Source organism: Neolamprologus brichardi, chromosome 7, assembly GCF_056152115.1.
Source record: "Neolamprologus brichardi isolate AB-2024 chromosome 7, ASM5615211v1, whole genome shotgun sequence".
In the NCBI taxonomy this organism is placed as follows: domain Eukaryota; kingdom Metazoa; phylum Chordata; class Actinopteri; order Cichliformes; family Cichlidae; genus Neolamprologus; species Neolamprologus brichardi.
In genome coordinates, this window is record NC_142110.1 from 8,369,760 (window position 1) to 8,393,690 (window position 23,931).

The window sequence follows — 23,931 nt, forward strand, 5'->3', positions numbered from 1 at the left end:
AGAGGGAGTCTATGAGGAAATACATTGCAGACTCTCTCGCTGCGGGCATCATTCGGCCGTCGTCCTCCCCAGTGGGAGCGGGGTTCTTCTTTGTTGCTAAGAAGGACAAGACCCTTCGCCCCTGTATCGACTATCGCGGGCTTAACAAAATCACAGTTCGTAACAAGTATCCCCTGCCCCTTCTTTCTTCTGCTTTTGAGTTACTTCAGGGTGCCACGATCTTCAGTAAGTTGGACTTGCGCAACGCCTACCATCTGGTGAGAATCCGTGAAGGGGATGAGTGGAAAACGGCCTTCAATACTCACCTGGGCCATTTCGAGTACCTTGTGATGCCGTTCGGCCTGACCAACGCCCCAGCTGTGTTCCAGGCTCTTGTTAATGATGTTCTCAGAGACTTTATTAACCGATGTGCTTTTGTCTACTTAGATGACATTCTCATCTTCTCCAAATCTAAAGCGGAACATGAGGTCCATGTAAGGCAGATCCTGCAGCGCCTGCTGGAGAACAGGCTCTTTGTTAAAGGGGAGAAGTGTGACTTCCATATGGATTCAGTGGCATTTCTGGGCTACATCATCACCAGAGGGGATTTGAAACCTGACCCGGCAAAAGTCCAGGCAGTGTTGGACTGGCCCAAACCACCCGATCGCCGGCAGCTTCAGCGCTTTCTGGGGTTTGCTAACTTCTACAGATGTTTCATCAGGGATTTTAGTAAAGTCGCTCTGCCCCTCTCTAGGTTAACATCACCCAAGGTGCCATTCCAATGGGACCGGCTGGCTCAGGAGGCCTTCTCCCGCCTCAAGGAACTATTCGCCACCGCCCCGATCCTTCGCCAGCCAGACCTCTCCCTGCAGTTCGTTGTGGAGGTGGATGCATCGGAGTCTGGAGTAGAGGCCGTGCTCTCCCAACGGTTCGAGGGTAAGCTCCACCCCTGTGCCTTTTTCTCTCGTCGTCTTTCCCCAGCCGAGAGGAATTATGACATCGGAGACCGCGAACTTCTGGCCGTAAAACTGGCTCTGGAGCAGTGGAGACACTGGCTGGAGGGGGCCGCACAGCCGTTCATTGTATGGACTGATCATAAAAACCTCGAGTACATCCGCTCGGCGAAACGGCTCAACTCACGGCAGGCCAGGTGGGCTTTGTTTTTCACCCGGTTTAATTTCACCATCACTTACAGGCCAGGCTCCCGTAACGTTAAACCGGACGCTCTTTCCCGGCAATTTGCCCCAGTCGGAGAGGAGACCGACCCTGGATCTGTTCTGCCTACTTCGTGTATTATTGGAGCCGTTACGTGGGAGATCGAAGAGCTCGTCCGGGAGGCACAAGAAACCGACCCTGATCCTGGCACGGGCCCCCCTGATCGACTCTTTGTTCCGGCGGCTGTCCGGTCCCGAGTGCTCCAGTGGGCTCACACGGCCCGTTTTTCCTGCCATCCAGGAGTTAACCGCACCACTGCATTCCTGCGCAGGTATTTCTGGTGGCCCGCCCTCGTTAAAGACTCACGGGAGTACGTAACCGCCTGCACCACTTGTGCTCAAAATAAGCACTCCAATCAACACCCGTCTGGACGTCTGCAGCCGCTCTCCACGCCCAGCCGACCCTGGTCCCACATTTCTCTGGATTTCATCACCGGTCTGCCACCGTCTGCAGGTAACACTACAATATTGACCATCGTTGACCGTTTCTCCAAAGCTGCCCATTTCATTGCGCTTCCTAAGCTCCCTACAGCCTTGGAGACTGCCCGACTCCTCACCACACATGTTTTCCGGCTCCATGGCATCCCTGAGGACGTTGTCTCGGACCGGGGCCCTCAGTTCACGTCGCGGGTGTGGAGGGAGTTCTGCTCCGCCATAGGAGCCAAGGTGAGCCTCTCCTCTGGCTTCCACCCGCAAAGCAATGGCCAAACGGAGCGCATAAACCAAGAGTTGGAGGCCGCCCTCCGCTGTGTCGCCTCGCATAACCAGGCCATCTGGAGCGAACACCTGTCATGGATAGAGTATGCTCACAACAGTCACACATCCTCTGCTACCGGCGTGTCACCCTTTGAGGCATCTCTGGGATACCAGCCACCTCTGTTTCCCTTGGTTGAAGGTGAGCACACTGTTCCGTCTGTCCAACATCACCTCCGCAGGTGTCGCAGGGCCTGGCGGGCCACTCGGGCGGCTTTACTCCGGACGAAGGAACGGAATAAGGCTCTTGCGGATCGCCACCGGACGGCCGCCCCTGGGTATGTGGTGGGGCAGAAGGTGTGGCTCTCCACTCGATTCGTGCCCTTACGTGCCGAATCTAAGAAACTCACCCCCAACTTCATCGGCCCATTTGAAATCAGTGCTGTGATCAACCCTGCATCCGTCCGCTTGGCGCTGCCACGCAATATGCGTATTCATGATGTATTCCATGTCTCTCAGGTCAAACCAGTGGTCTCCAGCCCGTTGTGCCCTCCTTCCAGGCCCCCGCCGCCCCCCCGGCTCGTGGGTGGCCAGCTGGTTTACGCGGTCTCGCGCATCTTGGACTCCCGTCGCCGGGGTCGGGGGTTTCAGTACCTGGTTGACTGGGAGGGCTATGGGCTCGAGGAACGTTCCTGGGTGCCCCGGTCGGCTATCGTTGGTGGGGGTCTGGTCCGGGACTTCCACCGCCTGCACCCGGGTAAGCCTGGTGGGTCGCCGGGAGGCTCCCGTTGAGGGGGGGGTACTGTCATGGTCCCTGTGCCTCCCCGGCCAGCCCAGTGTGGCCACAAGTGTTGTTGCTCTCTCTCTCTCTCCTACCTGTCTGCCTGGGCGGAGCTCTGACTGGGCTCCTGCCCTTGGCCACGCACCTGCTGCTGATCAAGCGATTGCAGTTCTCTGGCTCTTAAGGCTGGGGCTCTGAGCTATTCGTCGCTGGAATATTGAGTAACTCACGTTACCTGGATCAGCCCTTCTGTGACCCCTGGACCCCGTGAGTGAGAGTGAGCTGCTTGTGTGGAGACTGCCTGGACGAGGAGCAGAGCGAGTGTGAAGAAGTGTGTCCCCAGCCTGTTGATCCCCGGGACCCTGGTGTTTTCCCCCACCCCTTCACGTGTATATAGCGCACCGTGTGATTAAATAAGTGTCTTGAACAGTGCTACCTCTGTCTGCGCCTGAGTCCGTTCCACTCCCGTGACAACACCAGATAAGGGCTTATCAATGTTGACTCAACCTGGAAGACCTGCAGAGACTTTGTTGCTTTAGGCTTTCACAAGTACTAAAAGTCATGGTAAAATATTGCGCTGATACTTTTTAACGGGAGAGGTTTACCTGCTATAATTCCATCCATCTGCTCAAGAGCAGCAGCCAACATGTCGCTGGCATCAGACATCATCTTCAGTCACTGACAAACCTATAAAGACCAATAAAACCAGTTTAAAGGGTTAGCCCCGAAACACAGTAAATGTTTTAAAACTATTTTTTAAACTACAGTTCAGTTCACATTTCAACTTACAGGTTACAGATTTTTTTTTTTTTTTTCCCAAACATGTCTGCTCATTTGCTCATGCACATAAAATAAACTTTTATTGTTATGTATTTCCAGTTCACTCTTGAGCAGGATGATCTTTGAATGTTACAGCTTTAACCAGACATACATTTTTAAAAACTTGTTTAAGCCACAAAAAACAAAACGAAACAAAATAAAATTTCCTGATTAGCAGAGGCAAATCAAAATTGTGAGATACCCAGTTGGGATAATGATTACAAATTTTGACTTATGGATGGCAGCAAAGTGGCAGAAACCTAGCGCACCGTAGTGCTGGAAGATAAAAATTGTGTTTTGCTAAGAATTTTGATTTCGATCTGATGTTATGCATATTTTGATATGCCAGTTGTTTAATATTAAATTAAACCAATATCTAAAACACTGGTGTTCTGAATGTCCTATCAACAGGACAGTGGGAACTTTGTTTGGATTGAAATAAAGATGCATTTCCGTGTCCCAGTCTTTACATTTGCCCAAACAACACAGCAGTCCCTTTCTCTTCTGATGTTCGAAAGACCCTGCTGTATATTTGTACATGTTTAAGCATGCAAATAGAGATGTTCATGTGCACACAAACATCCACTGACACCTCTTCTTTATTCAGCTACCTTCAATCCTGGGAGTGCCCAGCACTGGGACGTTCCACCAGTTTCAGACTTTATGGAAACCACCCACAGACTGAGCACTGTTATTTAAGCATTTCTGTAGTCACAGTTTCCATTATGTGTAAAAGAAGCACGTACTAAAACACAAGACTCGACACAACACACAGCAGACTGAGAGGAGATGAGCACCCAGCATGCCACTGGTCCACAGTAAAGTGCTGGGTGGTTTCCAACAGTAAAATCCTGAATGTGTGTAAAGATGCTTCTCTCAGTAACAACAGTAGCTGCTTACTACACATTTTGCAAAAGACCTGACATTTAGAAATGGCAGGGCAGAATTCGAGCATTTTACAATGTTTCCATGGAAGGACGAGGGCTGGTATACAAATATTTCTGCACATATATCCATAAATATTTCATGCCTGTGTGTGTAGACACCCCGAAAAAACAATTGCAACCCATTAGAAACCCTGCAAGGGATGACCTTTGAATGGTTGTCAGCTAAAATCTAAACTAAACTGACTAATTGATTAATTATACAAATCATACTAGTTTATATAAGAATTTGGTTTGCTAATAAGCAGCACGAATTCAAAAGTCAATATAATTTAGAAGCTAGAACTAAGAAATAGTTGACATAATATCAGCTACAGTAATGTGCAGGGGTACTAATGTACATTTTTTATTTAATTACACTCTCTTGTTAACACAATTATAACATCAGAGCCATCTTTGGATCCTTGGTTAACATCCTTGCAAGCTTTGATTCGGCTGCTGTTCACAGTATACTGCTCAGTGCATGGTTAAGCTGCTCAATTAACACTTTGACAAAGTTGGATTTCACTCACTTTGCTTTTGCAGGCAGAAAAGCAGTTTAGAAATTAGTAAATTAGAACAGCTTTTGCACGCTGGCCGAAGGATCAGGTGTGCGACTGGCTGCAGGAGCAGGGTCTTGGTCTTTATGTAAACATGGCTCGCGTGTGGATCTCCTCTGGACAGACGCTGCTACAGGCCTCGCAGCTGGACCTGGAGAGGGTGCGATGAAGCAGAAGAATTTAATAAATTTACCAACACTGGAAGAAAAGCATTCCTGCCCTGAACTTCCTGTGCAGTAACTGGGGAATGTTGTGTGTTTAATCCAAACTTGTGGATGTTTAGGAGCTGGGCATCAAACAGCCACTGCACAGAAAGAAGCTCCAGCTGGCTCTTCAGGCCCTCGGCTCAGAAGAGGACAATAAAGGAAAGCTGGACTACAACTGGGTGACAAGTAAGTACCAGCTGCTAGTCGAAGATATGAGTCTGCTGGTCTGTTTTTTATGTTTGTGATGTTTTCATCAGAATTGTGAACATCACAGCAGATGCCTTTGTGTGAAAGTAACTGAGAATAAAACAAAAAAACATGAAGGAGATTTTTCTGCCTGGATTTTTATAGCAGACAACCTTAAAAAGATTCTGCAATTTTGCATAATTTTAAAAAGTTTTAGTTTCTTCAGTATTGAACAGCAGAAATTAGGCTTTCTTGTCCGAGGTCATTTAAGTAAAAAAAAGAAAAAAAAAAGACAGCGGCCGACAGCGCTGTAAAAAATGGTAGACTTGTGGGTAATAAGCAAATGAATAATGCAGAAAACAGAGATTTGAGATGGGTGTTTGAAGTAGAGAGAGAGAGAGAGAGAGAGAGACGTAAACACAGAGCGGACCCGACGCATCAGAATCGGTGAGCTCCGACAGCGTGTCCGTGTACAGGCCATCAGGTGAGAAAGCCGAGAAAGAGAAAGCTGATTCTGATGCATCGAGTCCGCTCTGTGTTTACGTCTTTGTGTGGAATCCGTGTACCTGCTCTCATTTGCTGTTTGGTGGTTGTTGAATTAGTTTTGTGAGCTTTAATCTGAGAATCTGGCGTTTCTGGCAAAACACAGTTCTATTTAAAAGTCGTTTCAGGATTTAATGAATCGATATCGCTTTATTCAAGCTACTCACCTCTCTCTATCCACCTGCACTTTCAACTGGACCACGGCCAATCAGAGAGGTCCCGCCCCTGACTATCTCTGAATGGTTTAGTCCACGATAGGGGCATACTGTGTGTCTGTTGTTGACCACAGAGAGTTGCAGAGATTTTTTTTTGTTACCCGAAGAGTTGGTCACACTGGTGTGACCAAATATTTTTTTTAGTTGCACCACTGAAAAATTTGGTCGTATTTGCGACCAAATTAGTCGCACTCTAGAGCCCTGAATGGTCATCAAACATTTTACTGATATATACTGAGATGCCAAAACTCATCATTAAGGGTCCAGGTGAGGCCCTTCAGGGGGAAAAAGTTAAAATGAGAGTGCTATGGTTACGTGCCTGGATCCAGGGGACATTCGTTGAGTTTTGAAAACTCCATGGGCGTCTTTCCCGTGAGAACGCAATTCGAGCTTCGCAGCATGATGGGCATCCTGAGAAAAGCAGAGTTATCTTCATTAATAAAATATGAATATTGCTTCAGTGTTGTTATAAAGCAGAATACGTCAGCACAAATGAGTGAAGAAGGTCAGTTTATCAGCAAACAAAGCTTAAAAATCACAAAAGCTAACTCTTTTTTTAGCACTTGTTGGCTTACTGAGCTTTGCTGGAGAGGTTTTAAATTTGTAGATTTGATATAAATGTAACATAAATATGTCTGCATCACAGAAAAGAAGCAGGGGAGGGGGAAAAAAAAGATACCTTCCAATGGGCAGCGCATTGCGAATTATCCTCTGACTGCCACGGGTGTACTCTATATCCACTGTGATGGGCGCAGAGTAGGTCATATCTCTGAGACGACACTTTGGGATGAAACGGATGACTCTCAGCTATATCTCATCATCTTTAAAGGAAAGTATTGGAGGTGTAGGCACTCAAATATAAGTAACAAAAATAATTAATTAAGAAATACCTCTGAGGGCTACAACTAAATGCCAGCTGAGTCTAGAGATGCCTGAGTGAGACATGTTCCCTCTGTATTTAATGTGTGATTATCTGTCCAAAGTGTAGAGAATTAATGTGCAATGATATATATAAATATATATATATATATATATATTTTTTTTTTTTTAACTCATTTAAAGCTGTGTTTTTGATTACTCAAAGGCTTTATTCAACTTTAATTAAACCACAGTAAACAATGGTTCATATTTAACAGCAGAAACACATGCTACTCTCACCTCGTGGGGAGAGACTGGTCTGGTTACATTGAAGCTTTCTTCCACATCCGGCATGCCAACATAGATATTGAGGTATCTGCAAATATTTAAAAATCCATTATTTCCTCTTTTAATAAAAAACAAAACAAAAAAACAACTTGTTGTGCATGTCTGCAGTGTTAAAGTCAGTGATGGTGGATGCACACAGTGACTTACTTGAGGTACCACATTGGATCAGCATTAAAAATTAACACCACAGCCTTAAAAACCTTACATAAAACTATGTCTGTGAAATTTTCTGTTGATTGTTTGAAATAAAAAAGTGAAATAAAAGCCCAGACAAAATTCTTCGAGGTGCAGCCATTAGGGGTGGGGTGTGGGGGGTATTTTCAATCCATAGCCATAACTAACTAACTAACTATATATATATATATCATGTTTAACCTGAGTAGCAAAAGAGTGCAGGGGGATTGAAAAGAATAAGCCATGAGTTAGCTGTGCTCGCGGACTCTATGAGCCTTGACCTCCTGGTCAGCTATCCCACTGGTGGATAACAGAGCTCTCCGAAAACGTGGAAGCACTTTTGCAAATATGTGATATTTTGATAAATTAAGTAGATATTTGAGCATTACACAGCTACATTCTTGCCTGAAAATATCTTAAAAGGTTATTTTGTGACCCAGAAAGGGTAGTCTGGAGAAAAGGCGGATCCATTTGTAGGCAATGGCGGAGGAGCACGGCTAAAAAACTTATTACTTTTTCTGGGTCACAAAATAAACTTTTAAGATATTTTCAGGCGACAATGTAGATGTGTAAAGTTCAAATATATGCTCAATTTATCAAGACATCACATATTTGTAAAAATGCTCCAACGTTTTCAGAGATGTCCATTTTTTCATGCTTTGTGGCAGCTTTTGAACATCTGTGGCATCTATTAATGTCAAATCTAGCCTTTATTTAACAACATAAGCAAACTCTATGTTACAATAATTGCACAGCCATTAAGGATCAAATCAGTTTCTGAAAAATGTTCTGCTTTTTCTCCCTCTGCTTGCTTCTTACTGTCTTTGAGGCTCGGGACCAGCACTCCTGCTGTTGGACAGAAAGACATCAACTCAGTGGTAAGTATTTTGGTTTTCCAATATATTAGCAACTGTCAGTGACATTTATATTAATCAGGCTGAACTTTAATCATACTTTAGATCAGCCTGTTTTACTTATTGTTTTATTTGTGCTTTGGTTTGGGGAAGTTGTTTCTTTACTGATCTTTTCCTGTCTTCTGTTATTAGACTTGAGATATGACCGCACTATGCTGTTGCTGTTGACTCCAGTTAATTCTACAAGACATGCTGTGTAAGTAAACAAACAACAACAGTTTGGTCTGCATTTCTTGAAAGATCACATCCCCCAAACTTAGTTTAGAGGGTCTACACTGTATATAGTGACGTCTGCAAGTTTTCTAACAGCAAAATTTGTTTTGTGCCCAAATCATTTTGCACATCATTAGAATGAAAGTTATTGGCCATGTTTGCATAGCCCTTTTTAAAATGATGCTTTCATGACATTATTGTGTGTTGGGTGGTGGTCACAGCTATCCAGACTGACAGTGGGACATTGAATGTCACCTCTCTGGTGGGGAGGGTGCCTGAGATTGTGTAAATTGGAGTCTGTTTTATACCAAATGCAGAAAAAAATGTTTTAAGAAAGCAATTCAGTTCATGTTCCAAAAAATATGATTGTTTGCTTGCAGGACAACAGGAGAGATGAGTCCTCCGTCACAGATGGTGTGGTCAGTGAAGATGGTCGCCTGCAGGTTCAAGCTCATTGCATCTCCAACCCACATCCACTGCCACTGTACTTAAGGGAAGTTAAAGACTTTCTTCTGCACCTACATTTGGATCACCTCGATCCATGATAGTCATTTAGGCAGTAATGCCTGGACTGGAAACAAGCCATCCTTAAAATAATACAACATTCCAGCTCATGTGTTGGAATGCAAAACAAATGTGTTGTTTAAATTAGAGACTGCACTTGTGACAGAAAAACAAATATTTTATTTTGATTATATAAGTAATGTAAGTACAAAACAAACTTGAGGTAGGCCTAAACTTATTTTCAGAATAATTACATCTGAGACTTTGTTTCATTGTGAGATTATAACCATGATGGCAATATAATTGTTTGTTGTTCAGCAGAACAGTGTCCAGTATGTTGGCTGTTATACTTTGTTGTGTTTGAAAATAAAAGTTGGGCTGATTTTAACATCATTACAAAAAGTGTTGTTAATTATTTTTAATCACATTCAGGTTACCACAAATTGTTTTTTCATTTAGTTGAACTTGAAATGTTTGTCAGTAAGTAAACAATTAGTATTGTACAGTCAGAAATATCAAGTTATTCTTAATACTGCAGACTTGCAATGATGGCTGTTGTCCTAACAGTCATCTTAAGTAAGCTTTACTTAGTTTTTTTGAGGCAACGAGTTTCCTTAATTTTTTGAGTTCTGGGAACTAACAAGGCCGTACAGTGTACTCAAAATGAGTAAGTTGCCCTAACTTGGTCATCTTACATAAACTTGATCCAATTTTCTTGAGTTCTGGGAACAAATGAACTTGTACAGAGTACTCAAAATAAATAAGTTATCCTAATTTAGTCATTTTTAGCTAAGCTTTACTCAATTTTTTTGAGGCAACGAGTTTCCTCAATTTTTTTGAGTTCTGGGAACTAATTCGATTTTACAGTGTAGCGACAAATCTGGCGATTTTTTCTGGTGTTATTGGAGGCTTATTTATGACAACTTTTGACGTGAAAGCGCTTGTTGCTCTTACTCTCAACAAGCAGCGGGTGCTGCCATGGGCACCTCGCTCGTGCCAAAGCGCTCACAGGCGGAGGATAGTCCTCCTCCAGCCGCTATCAGGGCAGGAGATGTTCACGTGCGCCCAAACTGCAAATGAATCGCGCACGAGCAAAGCCGCCGTTCCCGCACTGACTGTAACGCAGTCAATTCTTCTTTTACTGTTATGCTGTTTTGTGGATCACAAGGTTTAAAACTACTTGTAAACACGCACACACACACACACACACACACACACACACACACACACACACACACACACAGTAACTCCATCCTAACCTGCAGCTGCAGCGCAAATAACAACGAAAATTGTTTGTAAACGTGTCCTGGAGTTTACAGGTATAGACAGTGCAACAGCTTCCAGGTCATTTATTCTGCCAATATGGCAAGAAGGTCATAACTGCTTCAAGCACTGTCTATATCAGGGGTAGGCAACGCCAGGCCTCGAGGGCCGGTGTCCTGCAGGTTTTAGATCTCACCCTGGGTCAACACACCTGAATCAATTGATTAGTTCATTACCAGCCCCCTGGAGAACTTCAAGACATGTTGAGGAGGTAATTTAGCCATTTGAATCAGCTGTGTTGGATCAAGGACACATCTAAAACCTGCAGGACAGTATCGGCACAGTATTGGCACTTGAGGCCTGGAGTTGCCTACCCCTGGTCTATATGATCTGGTCAGAGAGGCTGACTGCATCACCGCTGATGATGAGTACTAGCGGTTCTGAGACAGGAGAATCAAGCTCTTCAGGTTGAGGACCAAGAGTCTCCTGTGTCAGGACCACATCAGTAGATGGTTCTGAGACTGGAGAAACAAGCTCGTCGGGTTCAGGAGCACTACTATGGCAATTTCCCACATGTGAATTTTTGAATTTTGGATTTTAAGAATAGTGAATTTGTATGATCTCTGTAACCAGATTTATGGATTATCCTTATGGTCCTTTTTTGTAATATAAAGATTGATGATAGTGAACATTTGTAATATATATATATATATATATATATATATATATATATATATATATATATATATATATATATATATATATATATATTTGTAATATGAGACTTCCAGTTTAATTTATCATCTATAATCACACAAACTTATGTTCAAGTACTTTTTCAATTTCCACACCATCTATATGAATCTGCACTTGTGCATTTCTAAGGAAATTCCCAAATAAGATTAATTTAGTTTTACTTAGATTTAGGGATAGTTTGTGTCATTATTGTCATAATGGGGAATAAAATGTGTAAGTCTGCCTTAGAAGGGGATGTAAAATTTATGGAGAATTTTTACCGGGCAGCACGCAGTATGTAGGTTGTTGACGTGAAAAATATGGATTTGAATGGACATTAGTGGAAGTTAAGAGTAAAGTGTTTGTAGAAAGAATAGTAAAACAGGGAAAGTGAAGCAGAGGAAGGAATTGCAGTTAGCAGTTACTAAGTTGTGGCTGGAGCAGGTTCAAAAGAGAAGAGAAGCAAGAATGTTAGCAGAAAGAAAAGTCAGAGAAGAGTGTGAGAGAGCAGAGACAGAGGAGGAGAAATTAAAGGCTGAGTATGGAGAGGCATTAGGAGCAGCATCGAGTCTAAGACAGACTAGGCAGGGCAGGAAACAGAAAGTAAAGTTAGTGAACACAAACGTTACAACCACATATCCATCCCTGACACAATACACAGGTAAAGGGCCAGGTGATAACACCCTGCCCTATGGAGATGCAGATCTCGTTGTCGAAATTAATGAAGTATAATTGTGATCTAAGCAGAAGTGAGTGTTTGACGTCATGGTGTGTGTGAAAAAGTATCCAGCTGGGGCAGACATGATACTGCAGATCACCTGCCCAGTGGACAAAAAGAAATAAAATAGTTGTGTGGATGAATGACAACATGAAGAGTGTTTGGTGTTTCTCAGTCTGAAACAGCTGTAATGCTATTTTCTGTTCGGAGAAAAGTACAGTTTAAAAAAAATAAAATAAAAAAAACAGAGAGTGATTTGTGATGTTTTAAGCAGTGATGAGATAATGAAAGTGTGATGAGAGAGGAACACGAAAACATACAGAAAATGCATTAACTATACTAACCCTACATATATATACACATAAATGATACTCATGAAGACCAGACAGCACCTTAAGCATGAGATTCTGTTTGTCATTTTGTCCAAGTCACTAATAAGATGAAAGTGATACATAGACTAGTGGACTGAATATTATAGGAGGACAGATGGTTACATCATAGAGGAGAAAAACAGAATGCTGATGAGAGGTTTTAGATGAGTGAGCTGATTGTGAGTTTCTGGTGTGTGAAGAAGTTTTAACATGGCACACATTTAGTTACATGAGAAGAAACCTATGTGCTAAGACAACAGGGTTATGCTGTATGTTGTGTGTATGGCTGATTGGATGAATGTTTGAGATTAAACTGGCTGTTGATTTGTCTTTTGTTACTAAGCTGAGCCTGCCAATTGGGTTGTTACGATTTATCCCCCTGGCATGAAGAACACGTGTCATGACTTAAACAAGGCCTTTCTTTCCTTTCCTTTCCTTTATTTTCTTTATTTCCTTTTATTTTGTTACTTTCATGGTGCACTGAAGTTTTGTTTGATGATCTCTGTTTGAGTAGATCTGCACGATTAGAACCGAAGCGTCGTCGAGAAAACTGTTGCAAAGTGAGCTTCTCCAGAATTAAAATGGGCTCAGGAGAAAGCCACTTATTTGGGACAATTAGGAAACAAGTTCCTGTCCAAAAGGATTCAACGAGGAAATCCAGTCTAAATTATTTTTCTTTTTGAAATGACGTCAATTTGCTGAGCGTGGAAACGAATGCGACGATAATTTCCACAATCTGCAAAGAATCACTGAGTGAGAATTTTAAAATAAATGGGGAAGCTGACAAGACTGACTGACCTAACACCATTGTGTGAAGTTAACCCCCACCTGACAAAGGTGTGGATGTATCTCTGTGTGTGTCTCTGTTGCAGGAACAGAAGGAGACCACAGGAGGAAACTTGGGTCACATGACTATGTGAACTCTGCAAATTTAACCTTTTTTAGTTTAAAATTTTTTTTGTGTCTGTGAATTTACCATGGGAGTGTTATTCACTACCTTATGTTGCTCACAGAGATTACTGTGAGAAAGAGTGTATACACCTGCGCAGCGCTAACATTTACATTTCTTTTTACAGCAGATGGTTAATCATGTGATTTGATCATGTGATTTATAGCAGGACACAACTTAATGATGTTTTTCTACCACAGGATTACTGAGATTTTGTGTGAAGGAAACTGGCTATATGTTGATGATGGAATTACACTGTGTTGTTGAGAGAATGTTGGAGAAAATGTGAAAATTACAGGGGAGAAATTAATACAGTTTGAGACATACTGTGATGAGACCATTGTTACTTCTCCACAGTGAGTGTTAACTTTATGACTTTTCACAGCTCCTCTGGAATCTGGATGGCCGACACCTGACCAGGATGAACCGTGTGTTTGGCTAATGTTTGTTTTTCCTTAAGAGTGCTAAAGGATTCAGCAGACAGACAAGTGACAATTGAACAGATGTGCAGTGGTTACAGAATAGTTACATGAGGCTCGTTATCTGACCACTATTTGGGCTCATGGTGAGTGACAAACTTAAGGGAAGTCACTGATTACAATGTGGAATGACATTGAGATGTTCAATGATTTGGAACAAATTATGGGAAAAAGTAGGAGTTTAATGAGTTCAGAATAAACCTGCAATGATACTTGTCTCTGTGATGCTGAATACTTTATTACACTTACGAGTTGACACATGGCAAAAGCCGTGTGGCGAGAGGAGTGTCATTTTTTAATTTGTAGATGTCGTGAGGTGCCATAACGAGAAGGAGTGACTGAGAGGATCGCCCACAAAATGGAAGCTGAGGCCTGGAGAGAGTCTTCAGGAGGATCAGAGATCACCTCCAGCACAGCAGCATCGCGCAGAGAGCTGTGCTACTGGGCTTCCAGGAGCGTTGGAACATGAGAACTTGAGGGAGCGTGCCAAGCTCCAAAGAGTGACAGCGCAGAGGAGGTCCAGCGATGGACTTGTGGTTCTGTGAACAGCACAAATGCCAGGTGACTGTAAAATAACTAACAGCACTTGTTCCACAAGTGAAGCCAGTAACTTACTATCCTAAAAGATTAGTTCTAGTTGCTTGTGCTTTACCTCCATGCGTGAGATCAGTATGTGCAGCAGCTTAAGCTGTACAATGTTTCAGGAAATAGGTTATTCCACCTTTTGACATTGTTAGTTCCACATGAGGTAGATGTCTATTACTGCAGACTAAACTTACATTTCTGTCACCTACAAGACACTTGTCTTTAATGTTACTATTACTCTCACAACCACACATAACCATAAAGTGGTGCACAATTCTGAATTTGTCAAACCCTTTTTGCTAACGAAAGAAGAGGGCACTTCTCATGAGTGTAGAGAGCACGTGGAGAAGAAGTGTAAGTCGAGGGATGACTTAATAGCTGTGCCACTCGTTGAGGGAAAGAGCAGGAAAGCAGTTGTGGCTTACAGAAGGAGCGAGTTTGTAGGTTGGTGTTTATCATTTGTGTGATAAACCAATACTGCCTAATAATGTGTACAAGACTGCTGCTATTTTGAGCCATGGGCTTTGCAATGTCTCCACAGGGGGGATAATGGCAGCAGTAGTTTATACTCACTCTAGGATTATTAAATACTTAAAAAAATATATATATATATTGCATTTGCAGGCAGAGAGAACTAATAGAACAGTAAAGTAAAGACTTGGGAAGACAGGCAGGACATGGTTAGACTGTATAGAATTAGTTAAGGTATACATGAGGATTCCTCCAACAGAGAATGGTCTGACTCTTTGAGATTATATATGTTAGAGCATTTAGAGTTCTAGTCTTCTGTAGTGATGATAGAAAAACAGAAGAGAGAGCATATTAGCAGATTAGATGCTTGAAATGTTTAAAAGTAAAGTAGTCATGAGAACAAATGATCTGCCAGATGATTCTGTTTCTCCGCAGGAGCAGAGTCTGAAGTCTGGAGATTGGATGTTGATAAGGCCATGGAGAGGAAGTGCTGGTCCAGTCCACGGTGGAAGGTTCCTATCGGGTGCTGCTGACAACGACCACAGCAGTGAAGATTGCCGGAAGGAATACATGGATACATCAAGCGCACTGCAAGAAGGTGACACACATCCAGGCCAGCTCGGAGTAAGTGGCAGGAAGACCGGGTACAAAGGGGGGGGAAAGCCTCCAGGGCCCCTCGTCTCAATCCGGTGAAGAAACCAACTGAGCCACAGGTACTCAACAGAATGGCTGGGAATGTGCTGTGCATCTTCTTGAGCCTGTGGACCCAGAGTGGGATGACAGGGAGCGCACTGGCACAGAACAAACCACACCCAATACCCACATGGGTTTTCAACAACTACTGGTGGCAGTTTAAGAACACAACCGCTCACCTAAAGAACGAGACCAATGGTTATGCTTGTGATGCCATTGGCTACACATTCTTCTGGACTGTGGCCATATAGCATCACTGAGAGCGAGACAGTTTGTTTGGTTGCCTTAGCAACACATCCAGGAGTAAACGTACTTGGAACACTGTCAACTTTTCAACTGCTCTGAACCTGAATGGACAGTTGATTCACCAGTAGCCGGGAAGGTGAACTGCTCTGGTACGACAGGCCTGCTAGTCTGACTCAAAGAATATGACTCGCTGCAGGACATTGAACAGCTAAACGAACTGGAAACAGGCCGATTGCCTATGTGCATAAAGGACAATGGATTTAGTCCAAGTTGAAGATTTACCATGGAATTTGTGCAACATCACCTATTCTTTTGTCTTCTGCAAGACGGATGTAAACAGAGAAGCCTTTTGTCTACATCTACATCATGAACACTTGAGGTTTTGAGCCAAGAAGATCAAAACAGCTTGATCCAATTTCCTTTACAAAGCTTTTTCTGTGGTGACAACAGGACAGGAGAAGAGTTGCAAATGCAGACAACTCACCAGTTGACTCTAACCCCCACAGGAAGCCTACAGTGAGATTTGGGGGGTTGATAGGAGTCATAAAAAGGAGTGTTGACCAGGCTACAGCTTTGAAGTTAGCTGAGAGCCACATGGACAAACAATGAAGTCAACTGATGTGTTTGAATGCATATGTCTGTATACAGTTGGATTGTAGTGACATATGATTTTTGAGAATGATGATTCTTCTTGTTTGACTTTTGATATTCAGTTGTTTACTTGCAGAAGTACATAATGAATTACATGACAGGAATAGGTGCACCATAAGGCTGGATAGGTTGGTTAATGTCTGGTCCTTGGTGGCATCCTCTTTTGAAAAAATTAATTCCTGTTTATGTATTGTTGATGCATTTTACCTTGTATAAGATCAATGTTGACTAAGATGATTTCCAATACATTTGTTAATTATGTACTTTTGCAACAATATGACATGACTGAAATTACTGACATGACAGAAGCCTGTGTGTAAATGACGCCTGCGCTGAAAATGTTAAGCAAGAGGTGCATGGCTGAGAATATATTACATAGGAATAATTTGGAGCATAAAATGACAAACAGGAGGAAAATGTCAGGGTGAATTATTAAATATTGTCATTTTTATAGTTGCCATTTGTTTATAGGTTTAAAGAATCCTTTCTGTCCTCCCCTCCCCAGATCCTTAAGATTCTGGGAGGGGGGCAGTAGTGTTTCTGACCACAGGAACACCCTCTGTGAAGGTCTGTTTGATGTGGTAAACTTCCTCCCCTTTGGATGGCTTCATTGTGTTATCTAGGGTGAGGGGAGATTGCCCTCTTCATGACCAAGGATGTTCCTGTGCTTTTATGTTATATGACCCTTTGATCAGCAGCGTGCCACACACACACACACACACACACACATTCTCACATAACACACACACAGTGCCTTGTCTTTTGTAACCAAGAGGCGTTACGTGGGGAAGGTACGTGTTGTAAACTATTGTTTATTGTGTGAACGTTGTCAATAAAAGGGAGCAAGAGGGGCCAGTCGGAGAGGTCATTTTGTGATGTACTGAGGTACGGACAAGGGCTCCCTTGCAAGTAAAAAGATCGATCGCTGTTGCCTTGTCTTTCTTTCATGGGAATAAGTTCTGGGATCAGCGGGGTCTGACTTTAGACCCAACAGTTTGTTCCTGTTAAACCATTTTTTAATTTTGCACATTTCTGAAGTAATTGTATCCAGCAGCTCCTTTAGATAGACACAGCTACTCCCCCTCCACTTTTGTTCCTTCTATTTACAAAATTCACATCATATCCCTCAGTCCAAAGTCCAGTCCTTTCTCAGCATTGATCCATGTTTCAGAAATTTCAATAATTCCAAATGGATTTGTCAACTCATTTAGATATTCCTTTATATTGTTGAAGTTGGCATACAGACTGCTGCTGTTAAAATGGATTATTGATCATTTGTTTTTCGTGTTGATGGTGTGTTTAAACTGTTCATCGGTGAAGTAGCAGCAGTTATTGCTGATGTTGTAGAAGAAATTATTTTCTGGGTCTATATCCTTTTCTAAGTCTAGAACATTATGGTCTGTGTATCGAAATGTTCTCAGTTCCAGATGATCATAAACAGAATTCCAAAGAGTTATATTGATATTGTTGTCAGATGCAGATGAAGTTCTTTTAGACTGTGTTGGAGTCAAATTGTTAAATGCTGTCATTGTGCTACTTAAATTTGTAAGTCTTAGTTCAAACTATAGGATCAAAGACATTCCTTTGTCTCTGACCACCTCTCCAGCCAATTTGTTGGTGGGGGAGGCTGACGTTTTTTTTATTATAGGCATTTATATATGTTTCTTGTGTGGTAAGCTTCCTGCTTTTATGATCCTTTCAATATTCTACCACGGTCCAAATTCTTCAGTCTATCCAACTCTTAAATCTTAATGTTGATTCAGATTCACACTACAACCTGGGTTTGCATCTTATCTGTATTTAATTTAATAACAGTACAGTACTTTGTTTTTAGTAAGCATTGTTCTTAATGTAAATATGTAAAAATTGTGTGTGTTTCAGTTCTGTGTCTTGTGTACTGTTTGTTCGTATGTGTCTTTCTTGCTATTGTTGCATCCAAATTTCCCCTTGTGGGACAATTCAAGGATTATTCTATTCTATGTCATTTGTTCTCAGCCTCTCCCAGTCAGAGCTTTTCTCCATGCCTGTCTTACTGCACATGATGTTATTAGCACAACCACTTTAAAGGTGATAATTTAGGACTTCATCAATAATACAGACAGCAATGTAGTTAAACATCTTACACTTCATTTTATTGGGAATGAACTTAACCTACATACACATTGTATTTATCACTGCTACTCATTACAATATTCATTTGTTAATATAAATAATTAAGTTTGCTCAAATGTAATTAATACTTTCATTTTTCTAAAAATACCTCAAAACACAATTGTATGGAAGTAATAAAACGCAAACAAATCAGTAAAATATGTATTTTACAAAATTGTGCTAGATAACATTCTGCAGTATTGCACAAACTCTTTCCAATGACAAGTAAAATAAACTATTTTGACCACTTTTTTCCATTTGACTGCATAAAAATGAACATTTACAACACATCTGCTATATCCTGAACATTTAACACATCTACACAGGCATTTGAAGAAGGAGCTTGAACTGTCACATGAACTGTTAATTTAGACTTCATCATTATGCAATGCATACCCTGCTGCATCTAAGCCCAAACCAGTAACCAGGCAGAAGTACAGAACAGTATCCCTGGTAAATGAAGAGGAATCAAATGGGGCTTGTGTTTGTGTGTATTTGTGTTTTAATACATGTTTGTTAAGCATCATTTTTAAGACCCAAAGGGTTACTTTGGATATTTAGAAGTCCGCTTTACCTCCAAATGATCAAAATTTAGATATCTATACATTTCCAAGAGATCATAGTCATGTTTCCATAGTCAAGCGACTAGTCTAAATTATGCGTGATGACACTGCACTATTTCACAGAACCAGACTTCTAAAGGTCCAAACTAATCCTTTAACATTATATAGAAACATATATGCACATTTACAAAAAACAACAAAAAGGAAAACAAAACAAATCAAGAACTCCAAGGATGTCATCTGACTTCCTGAGGAAGGCCAGTGGGCCGGAAAAAAAACAAACCCTGTTTTAAAAAAATAAATAAAAATGTATCCCATCCAAAGAGCACCTCTGAGCAGAAGTAGTGAATCCAACAAGCGCTCTTTTACAAACCCTTTTTTCCAAGTTACACATACAGAACATTCTGTTCTTACATCCCGTCATTGTAAGCATGAGTTCAATTTAAGGGCAATATCCCATATCCCCAAAATAAACTAAAAACACACAATCCTTTTGCACATTTTAGATAACATGGAAGGCAAACTCATGTTGTAAATATTATTTTATTGGGTGAGGAAATTGTGCAATATAATTTACTTAAGCTGGTAAAAAGATTGAGCATTAACCCTTTAAGACCTACCATAGAACCAAGTCCGCCAGAGCTTGTATTATATTTTTACATGCTGTAGTGCCATTTTTGGGAGCATTTCAAGTTGCTATACATCAATACAACCATTATAGCCCAGATTTTAATAATATGTCTGCATTAAGTGCATAGTAATTACATAAATTGCAAAAAAGTGCAATAAACTACAAAAAAAATTGAAAATCATTTGTTTTTTTAACATATATTTCTAGTTAGAGAAATTTAAGAGGCTTATCCCTCAAAACTGTAAATACAAAAAAGTTGCACAAAATAGTTTCCCACCACAGGAAATTTATTTTGAGTGTCTTCATAGTTTTATTTTTGAAATACACCAATTTTATATACTGCAGGAAAAACAAAAATAAATCTTATAATGCAAATTTGCAAAAAAGCAGCATATGCATCAAAATAAACTATTTCCAGCAGAGCAATATGAGTCCTAAGCATCCCAGAAACGACACAGAAAGTCATAAAGTCAAACATAACTTTTAAAAACACAGTATAGGCTCATGAGGCCCTGATGGTAAAAAACTACATTTCCACGAAAATGACATCACTTCCGGTTTCGGGCAGGTCATGGCGGACTTCACGCTGACGTCTATTCTTACTAGGAAGTGTTACGAACAGCTGATCGGATCGGCAAAGCGTGTTTCTGGAATATTATGTTTTTGTTGCTGCAAGCGCTTTTTATGCAGTTTTTGCAAAGCTATATGTGGAAGGAAATGTTGACTGAGGACAAGCTGATGGCATAAGATGTAAGTACAACTCCTCTGGTTTCATATGAAAAAATTTTCTTTGCGCTAGCTCACGTGGTTGCAGTTCTACAGGGATTTAAAAATAGTTGCGCAAAGCAGAGCAAAAGGGTTAAACTGGCTGGTGTCTTTTGGGTAAGAGGGTCTAAGAGGGGAGAGATGATATAGAAACATGACGTCGTTGGCCTCTTTAATAAGGAACTGACCTGCCTAATGTAGAACAAAACACATGTAGATTTTAAGGATTACTGTAACTTCAATGGCTTCAAATAAACCTTTGTTTTACAGATTAATTTATGTCATGTCACATTTTTTCATACTGCTTAACTTAGTACAAGTTAAGCTTTGGGGTTGTGGAAGATATCCTTCACAAAACTAAAGTGTAAAATATATCAACACACACACACACACTGAGGGGGAGAGGGAGTCACCTTTATCAGTCAGCAAGTCTGGTGAACCATGTGAAGGAAAAGCTGGAATGCCTTTAAGGACTAAAAAGCACTGACATTACAGCCTCTGACAGAGAAATTCATAAATAAAACATCCTCACCTTCGTAAACACAGTTTCACAGCGAGCTGCTTTTGCAAACCTGGAACCTTTGAGAAAGGGAATACTTTTTCTTTCAACACTGCATCAAGCTTTTAAACAAATGTCCCAGGAAACATGAATTAATTCATGTTTCCTGGGACATGAATTAATGAAGATTTTCTAAACATTTCCTGAGATTTGGTTTCCCTCGGTTATGAACAATTTTGAAATTCTGCTTTTTGACTTTTTCTTCCACCCTAAATATCTGTTGTGTTAGACTTTCTGCCGTCTTTGCTTGATAGTCAAGATTTTGTAAACATTTTTTGAGATTTGTGTTCTCTGTCTTTAACTTGTTTCTCTCTCCTGGGAATTAATTCAGACATGAATTCATTCACTGTCTGACAGAGAGATTTGAGAGGAATCACTGAGATTGTATGAGTCGGTGGCGAGAGAAATATCTGAACCTATGGAACTTCAAGAGAAAATTTAAGATTTCCAGCTGGAGTTGAGCACCGTTAACCTCAAGAAGAATTATTATAAAAATAATTTCCATCGCTCAAGAGATGAGCTTAAACAGATCCATTCAGTTTGTCATGAGAACAATTTAAACATTAAGGAAAGCGCTTAAAAGGGAGACAGTTTAGGACAGTGGTTCTTAACCTGGGTTCGATCGAACCCTAGGCGTTCGGTGAGTCGGTCTCAGGGGTTCGGCAGAGCCTCCACCGTGACATGCACGGCTCATTTTGTGCACCAATATCCCATATCTATGTCTTGAATTTGAAAAAAATCATATTTTATTTTTCACTAAAGAGGGGTTCAATGCGCATATGAAACTGGTGGGGTTCGGTACCTCCAACAAGGTTAAGAACCACTGGTTTAGGATGAAAGCTGGCTTGTAGATGGTGTCAAAAGCTCTTTCCAATGAGTTTGGCTGTATTGTCGATCTAAGATGAGTCGCGCCCCTGAGCATCATCATAACCAATCACTAATCAGATGTTGAGTTGAAGCTTTCAAGCTTTGAGTGCATTTGTTAAAAATATGCTCCTCATTATTACCTGTCAGGCTTCGCTAGTAGATGTGCATGAGAAGATGGATGAGAAAATTTGACGAAAAGATGGAAGAGTTTAAAAGAATGACTCAAAAGTCAGATGACATCAAAGATCTGATTGTGGCAGAGAACGAGAATTTGCGCGCAGAGGTTCAAACCATTCAGAGGATGCACCGTGACTTTCAGGAAAAGGCAGGATCTCTCCTTGAGCAGAACAGCAGCATTGCTGCTCAGTTGTCTAGGAATAATGGAATAGGACTCCGGTTCCATTTTGTGGGTTTTCTCTCTGAACTGGGGCCATGATTAAGTAGGCGTTTGACACCATGACGCCATGAACCACTAGTCGGAACCCCTTCAGGAGGCTGTTCTGAGACAGGAGAATCAAGCTCTTCAGGTTCAAGACCAAGATTGTCCTGTGTGGGGACCACATCAGGAGATGGTTCTGAAATAGGAGAAACAAGCTCCTCAGGTTCAGGAGCAAGATTCTCCTGTGTCGGGACCACATCAGGAGATGGTTCTGAAATAGGAGAAACAAGCTCCTCAAGTTCATGAGCAAGATTCTCCTGCTGCAGAGGTTCACCAGTGATGTTGTGAACAGCAACTAATATTTCTTCTTTCTCCTCCCTTCTCAGCTCATCCTTAAGATTATTAATTATTTCTCTTTTCATTTTAAGATGTTCATAAAGTTCATCTATGAGATCTTCGTTATGAACAATCTTGACACTTTGCTTTTTGACTTTTTCTTCCAGCAGAAATATTTGTAGTGTCAGACTTTCTGTTGTCCTTTCTTGATACTCAAGATTTTCTAAATGTTTCTTGAGATTTGTGTTCTCTGTTTTTAATTTTTTTTTATCTCAGCAGCAATGCTGCTGTTCTCCTTAAGGAGATATTCTTCTTTCTCTTGAAAGTCATGGTGCATCCTCTGAATTGTGCTTACCTGCTCCTGCATTTTAGCCTCCAGAGATTCCACCTGTGACTGATTTTCATCCAGTGCATGTCTCACCTGACGCTGAAGAGTACAAATTTTTCTTTTCAGCTCAACTGTGAGTTCTGTCTTGCGAACTATTTCCCTATATTGTTTTTCTATAATCTCTTCTTTTTTTAATTCTTTTATGGTGAGCTTCTCCCACTTGGTGCTCAAGTCTCTGTTCAACAGTCTCTAAAGTTTTCTCGAGTTTTGCATTCTCTTTCTTTTTTTCGTTTCTCTCACTTTCAATCTGAGACAACTCAGCAGCAATGCTGCTGTTACGCTCGAGGAGATATTCTTCTTTTTCCAGAAAGTCATAGTGCATCGTCTGAATGGTGTTAACCTGTTCCTGCATTTTAGCCTCCAGAGATTCCACCTGTGACTGTTTTTCGTCCTGAGCCTGTCTCACCCGATGCTGAAGAATACATATTTCTTTTTTCAGCTCAACTATCTGTTCTGTCTTGTGATCTATTTCTCTATTCTGTTTTCTATTATCTCTTCTTTTTTTGTTATTTTATGGTGAGCTTCTCCCACTTGGTGCTCAAGTCTCTCTCTCTCTTCCTTGAGATCTGCGTTCTCTTTCTTTTGCTCATTTCGCTCACTTTCAATTTGAGACAACTCAGCAGCAATGCTGCTGTTCTGCTCAAGCAGAGATGCTTCCTTTTCCTGAAATTCATGGTGCATCATCCGAAAGGTTCTAAGCTCTGCTTGCAAATTTTTATTCTCTGCAACAATTAGAGCTTTGATGTCATCTGACTGTTGAGTCACTTTTTCAAGCTCAACCATGCTTTCCCTAAAATGGAAATTCCTTTCATGCGCATCTGTACTATTCTGTTCACGCTCATTTTTAAAGCGATAGTAATTTTTTTTGTAATAATTCTTTTTGCGCTTTAGGGTGCTTAACTCCAACTGGAGTTCTTGTATTTTCATTTGAAGCTCCCTAGGCTCCGATATTTCTCTCTCCATCATCCCATACAGTCTTTGTGATTCCTCTCGAATCTCTC

The 23,931-nt window shown here is 41.3% G+C and overlaps 1 protein-coding gene, 1 long non-coding RNA gene and 1 pseudogene across 4 annotated transcripts in view; 1 reads left to right on the top strand and 2 right to left on the bottom strand.

Annotated features, from left to right (window-relative positions):
- Positions 1-7,356, bottom strand: part of LOC148101928 (liprin-beta-1-like) — a 28,358-nt gene extending 21,002 nt beyond the window's left edge. Inside the window, exons 1-5 of one of the 3 annotated variants that reach the window (XM_087842999.1) lie at positions 7,278-7,349; positions 6,799-6,899; positions 6,439-6,530; positions 4,943-5,120; positions 3,273-3,354 (exon numbers count right to left, since the gene is read on the bottom strand). In XM_087842999.1, coding sequence (XP_087699125.1) covers positions 3,273-3,336 — 64 coding nt within the window. In that variant the 5' untranslated portion in view covers positions 3,337-3,354; positions 4,943-5,120; positions 6,439-6,530; positions 6,799-6,899; positions 7,278-7,349. Of the gene's footprint in view, positions 1-3,272; positions 3,355-4,942; positions 5,121-6,438; positions 6,531-6,798; positions 6,941-7,277 lie in introns of all 3 variants that reach the window. The other 2 variants (XM_087842997.1, XM_087842998.1) reach the window with 2 other exon arrangements.
- A 761-nt stretch (positions 7,357-8,117) lies between these two features.
- Positions 8,118-9,579, top strand: LOC148101929 (uncharacterized). Its single transcript, XR_015719226.1, has 3 exons — positions 8,118-8,377; positions 8,546-8,609; positions 9,007-9,579. It is a non-coding gene; the product is annotated as an uncharacterized LOC148101929 (long non-coding RNA).
- A 12,611-nt stretch (positions 9,580-22,190) lies between these two features.
- On the bottom strand, positions 22,191-23,713 carry LOC148101930 (uncharacterized; annotated as a pseudogene).
- Positions 23,714-23,931: the final 218 nt, after the last annotated feature.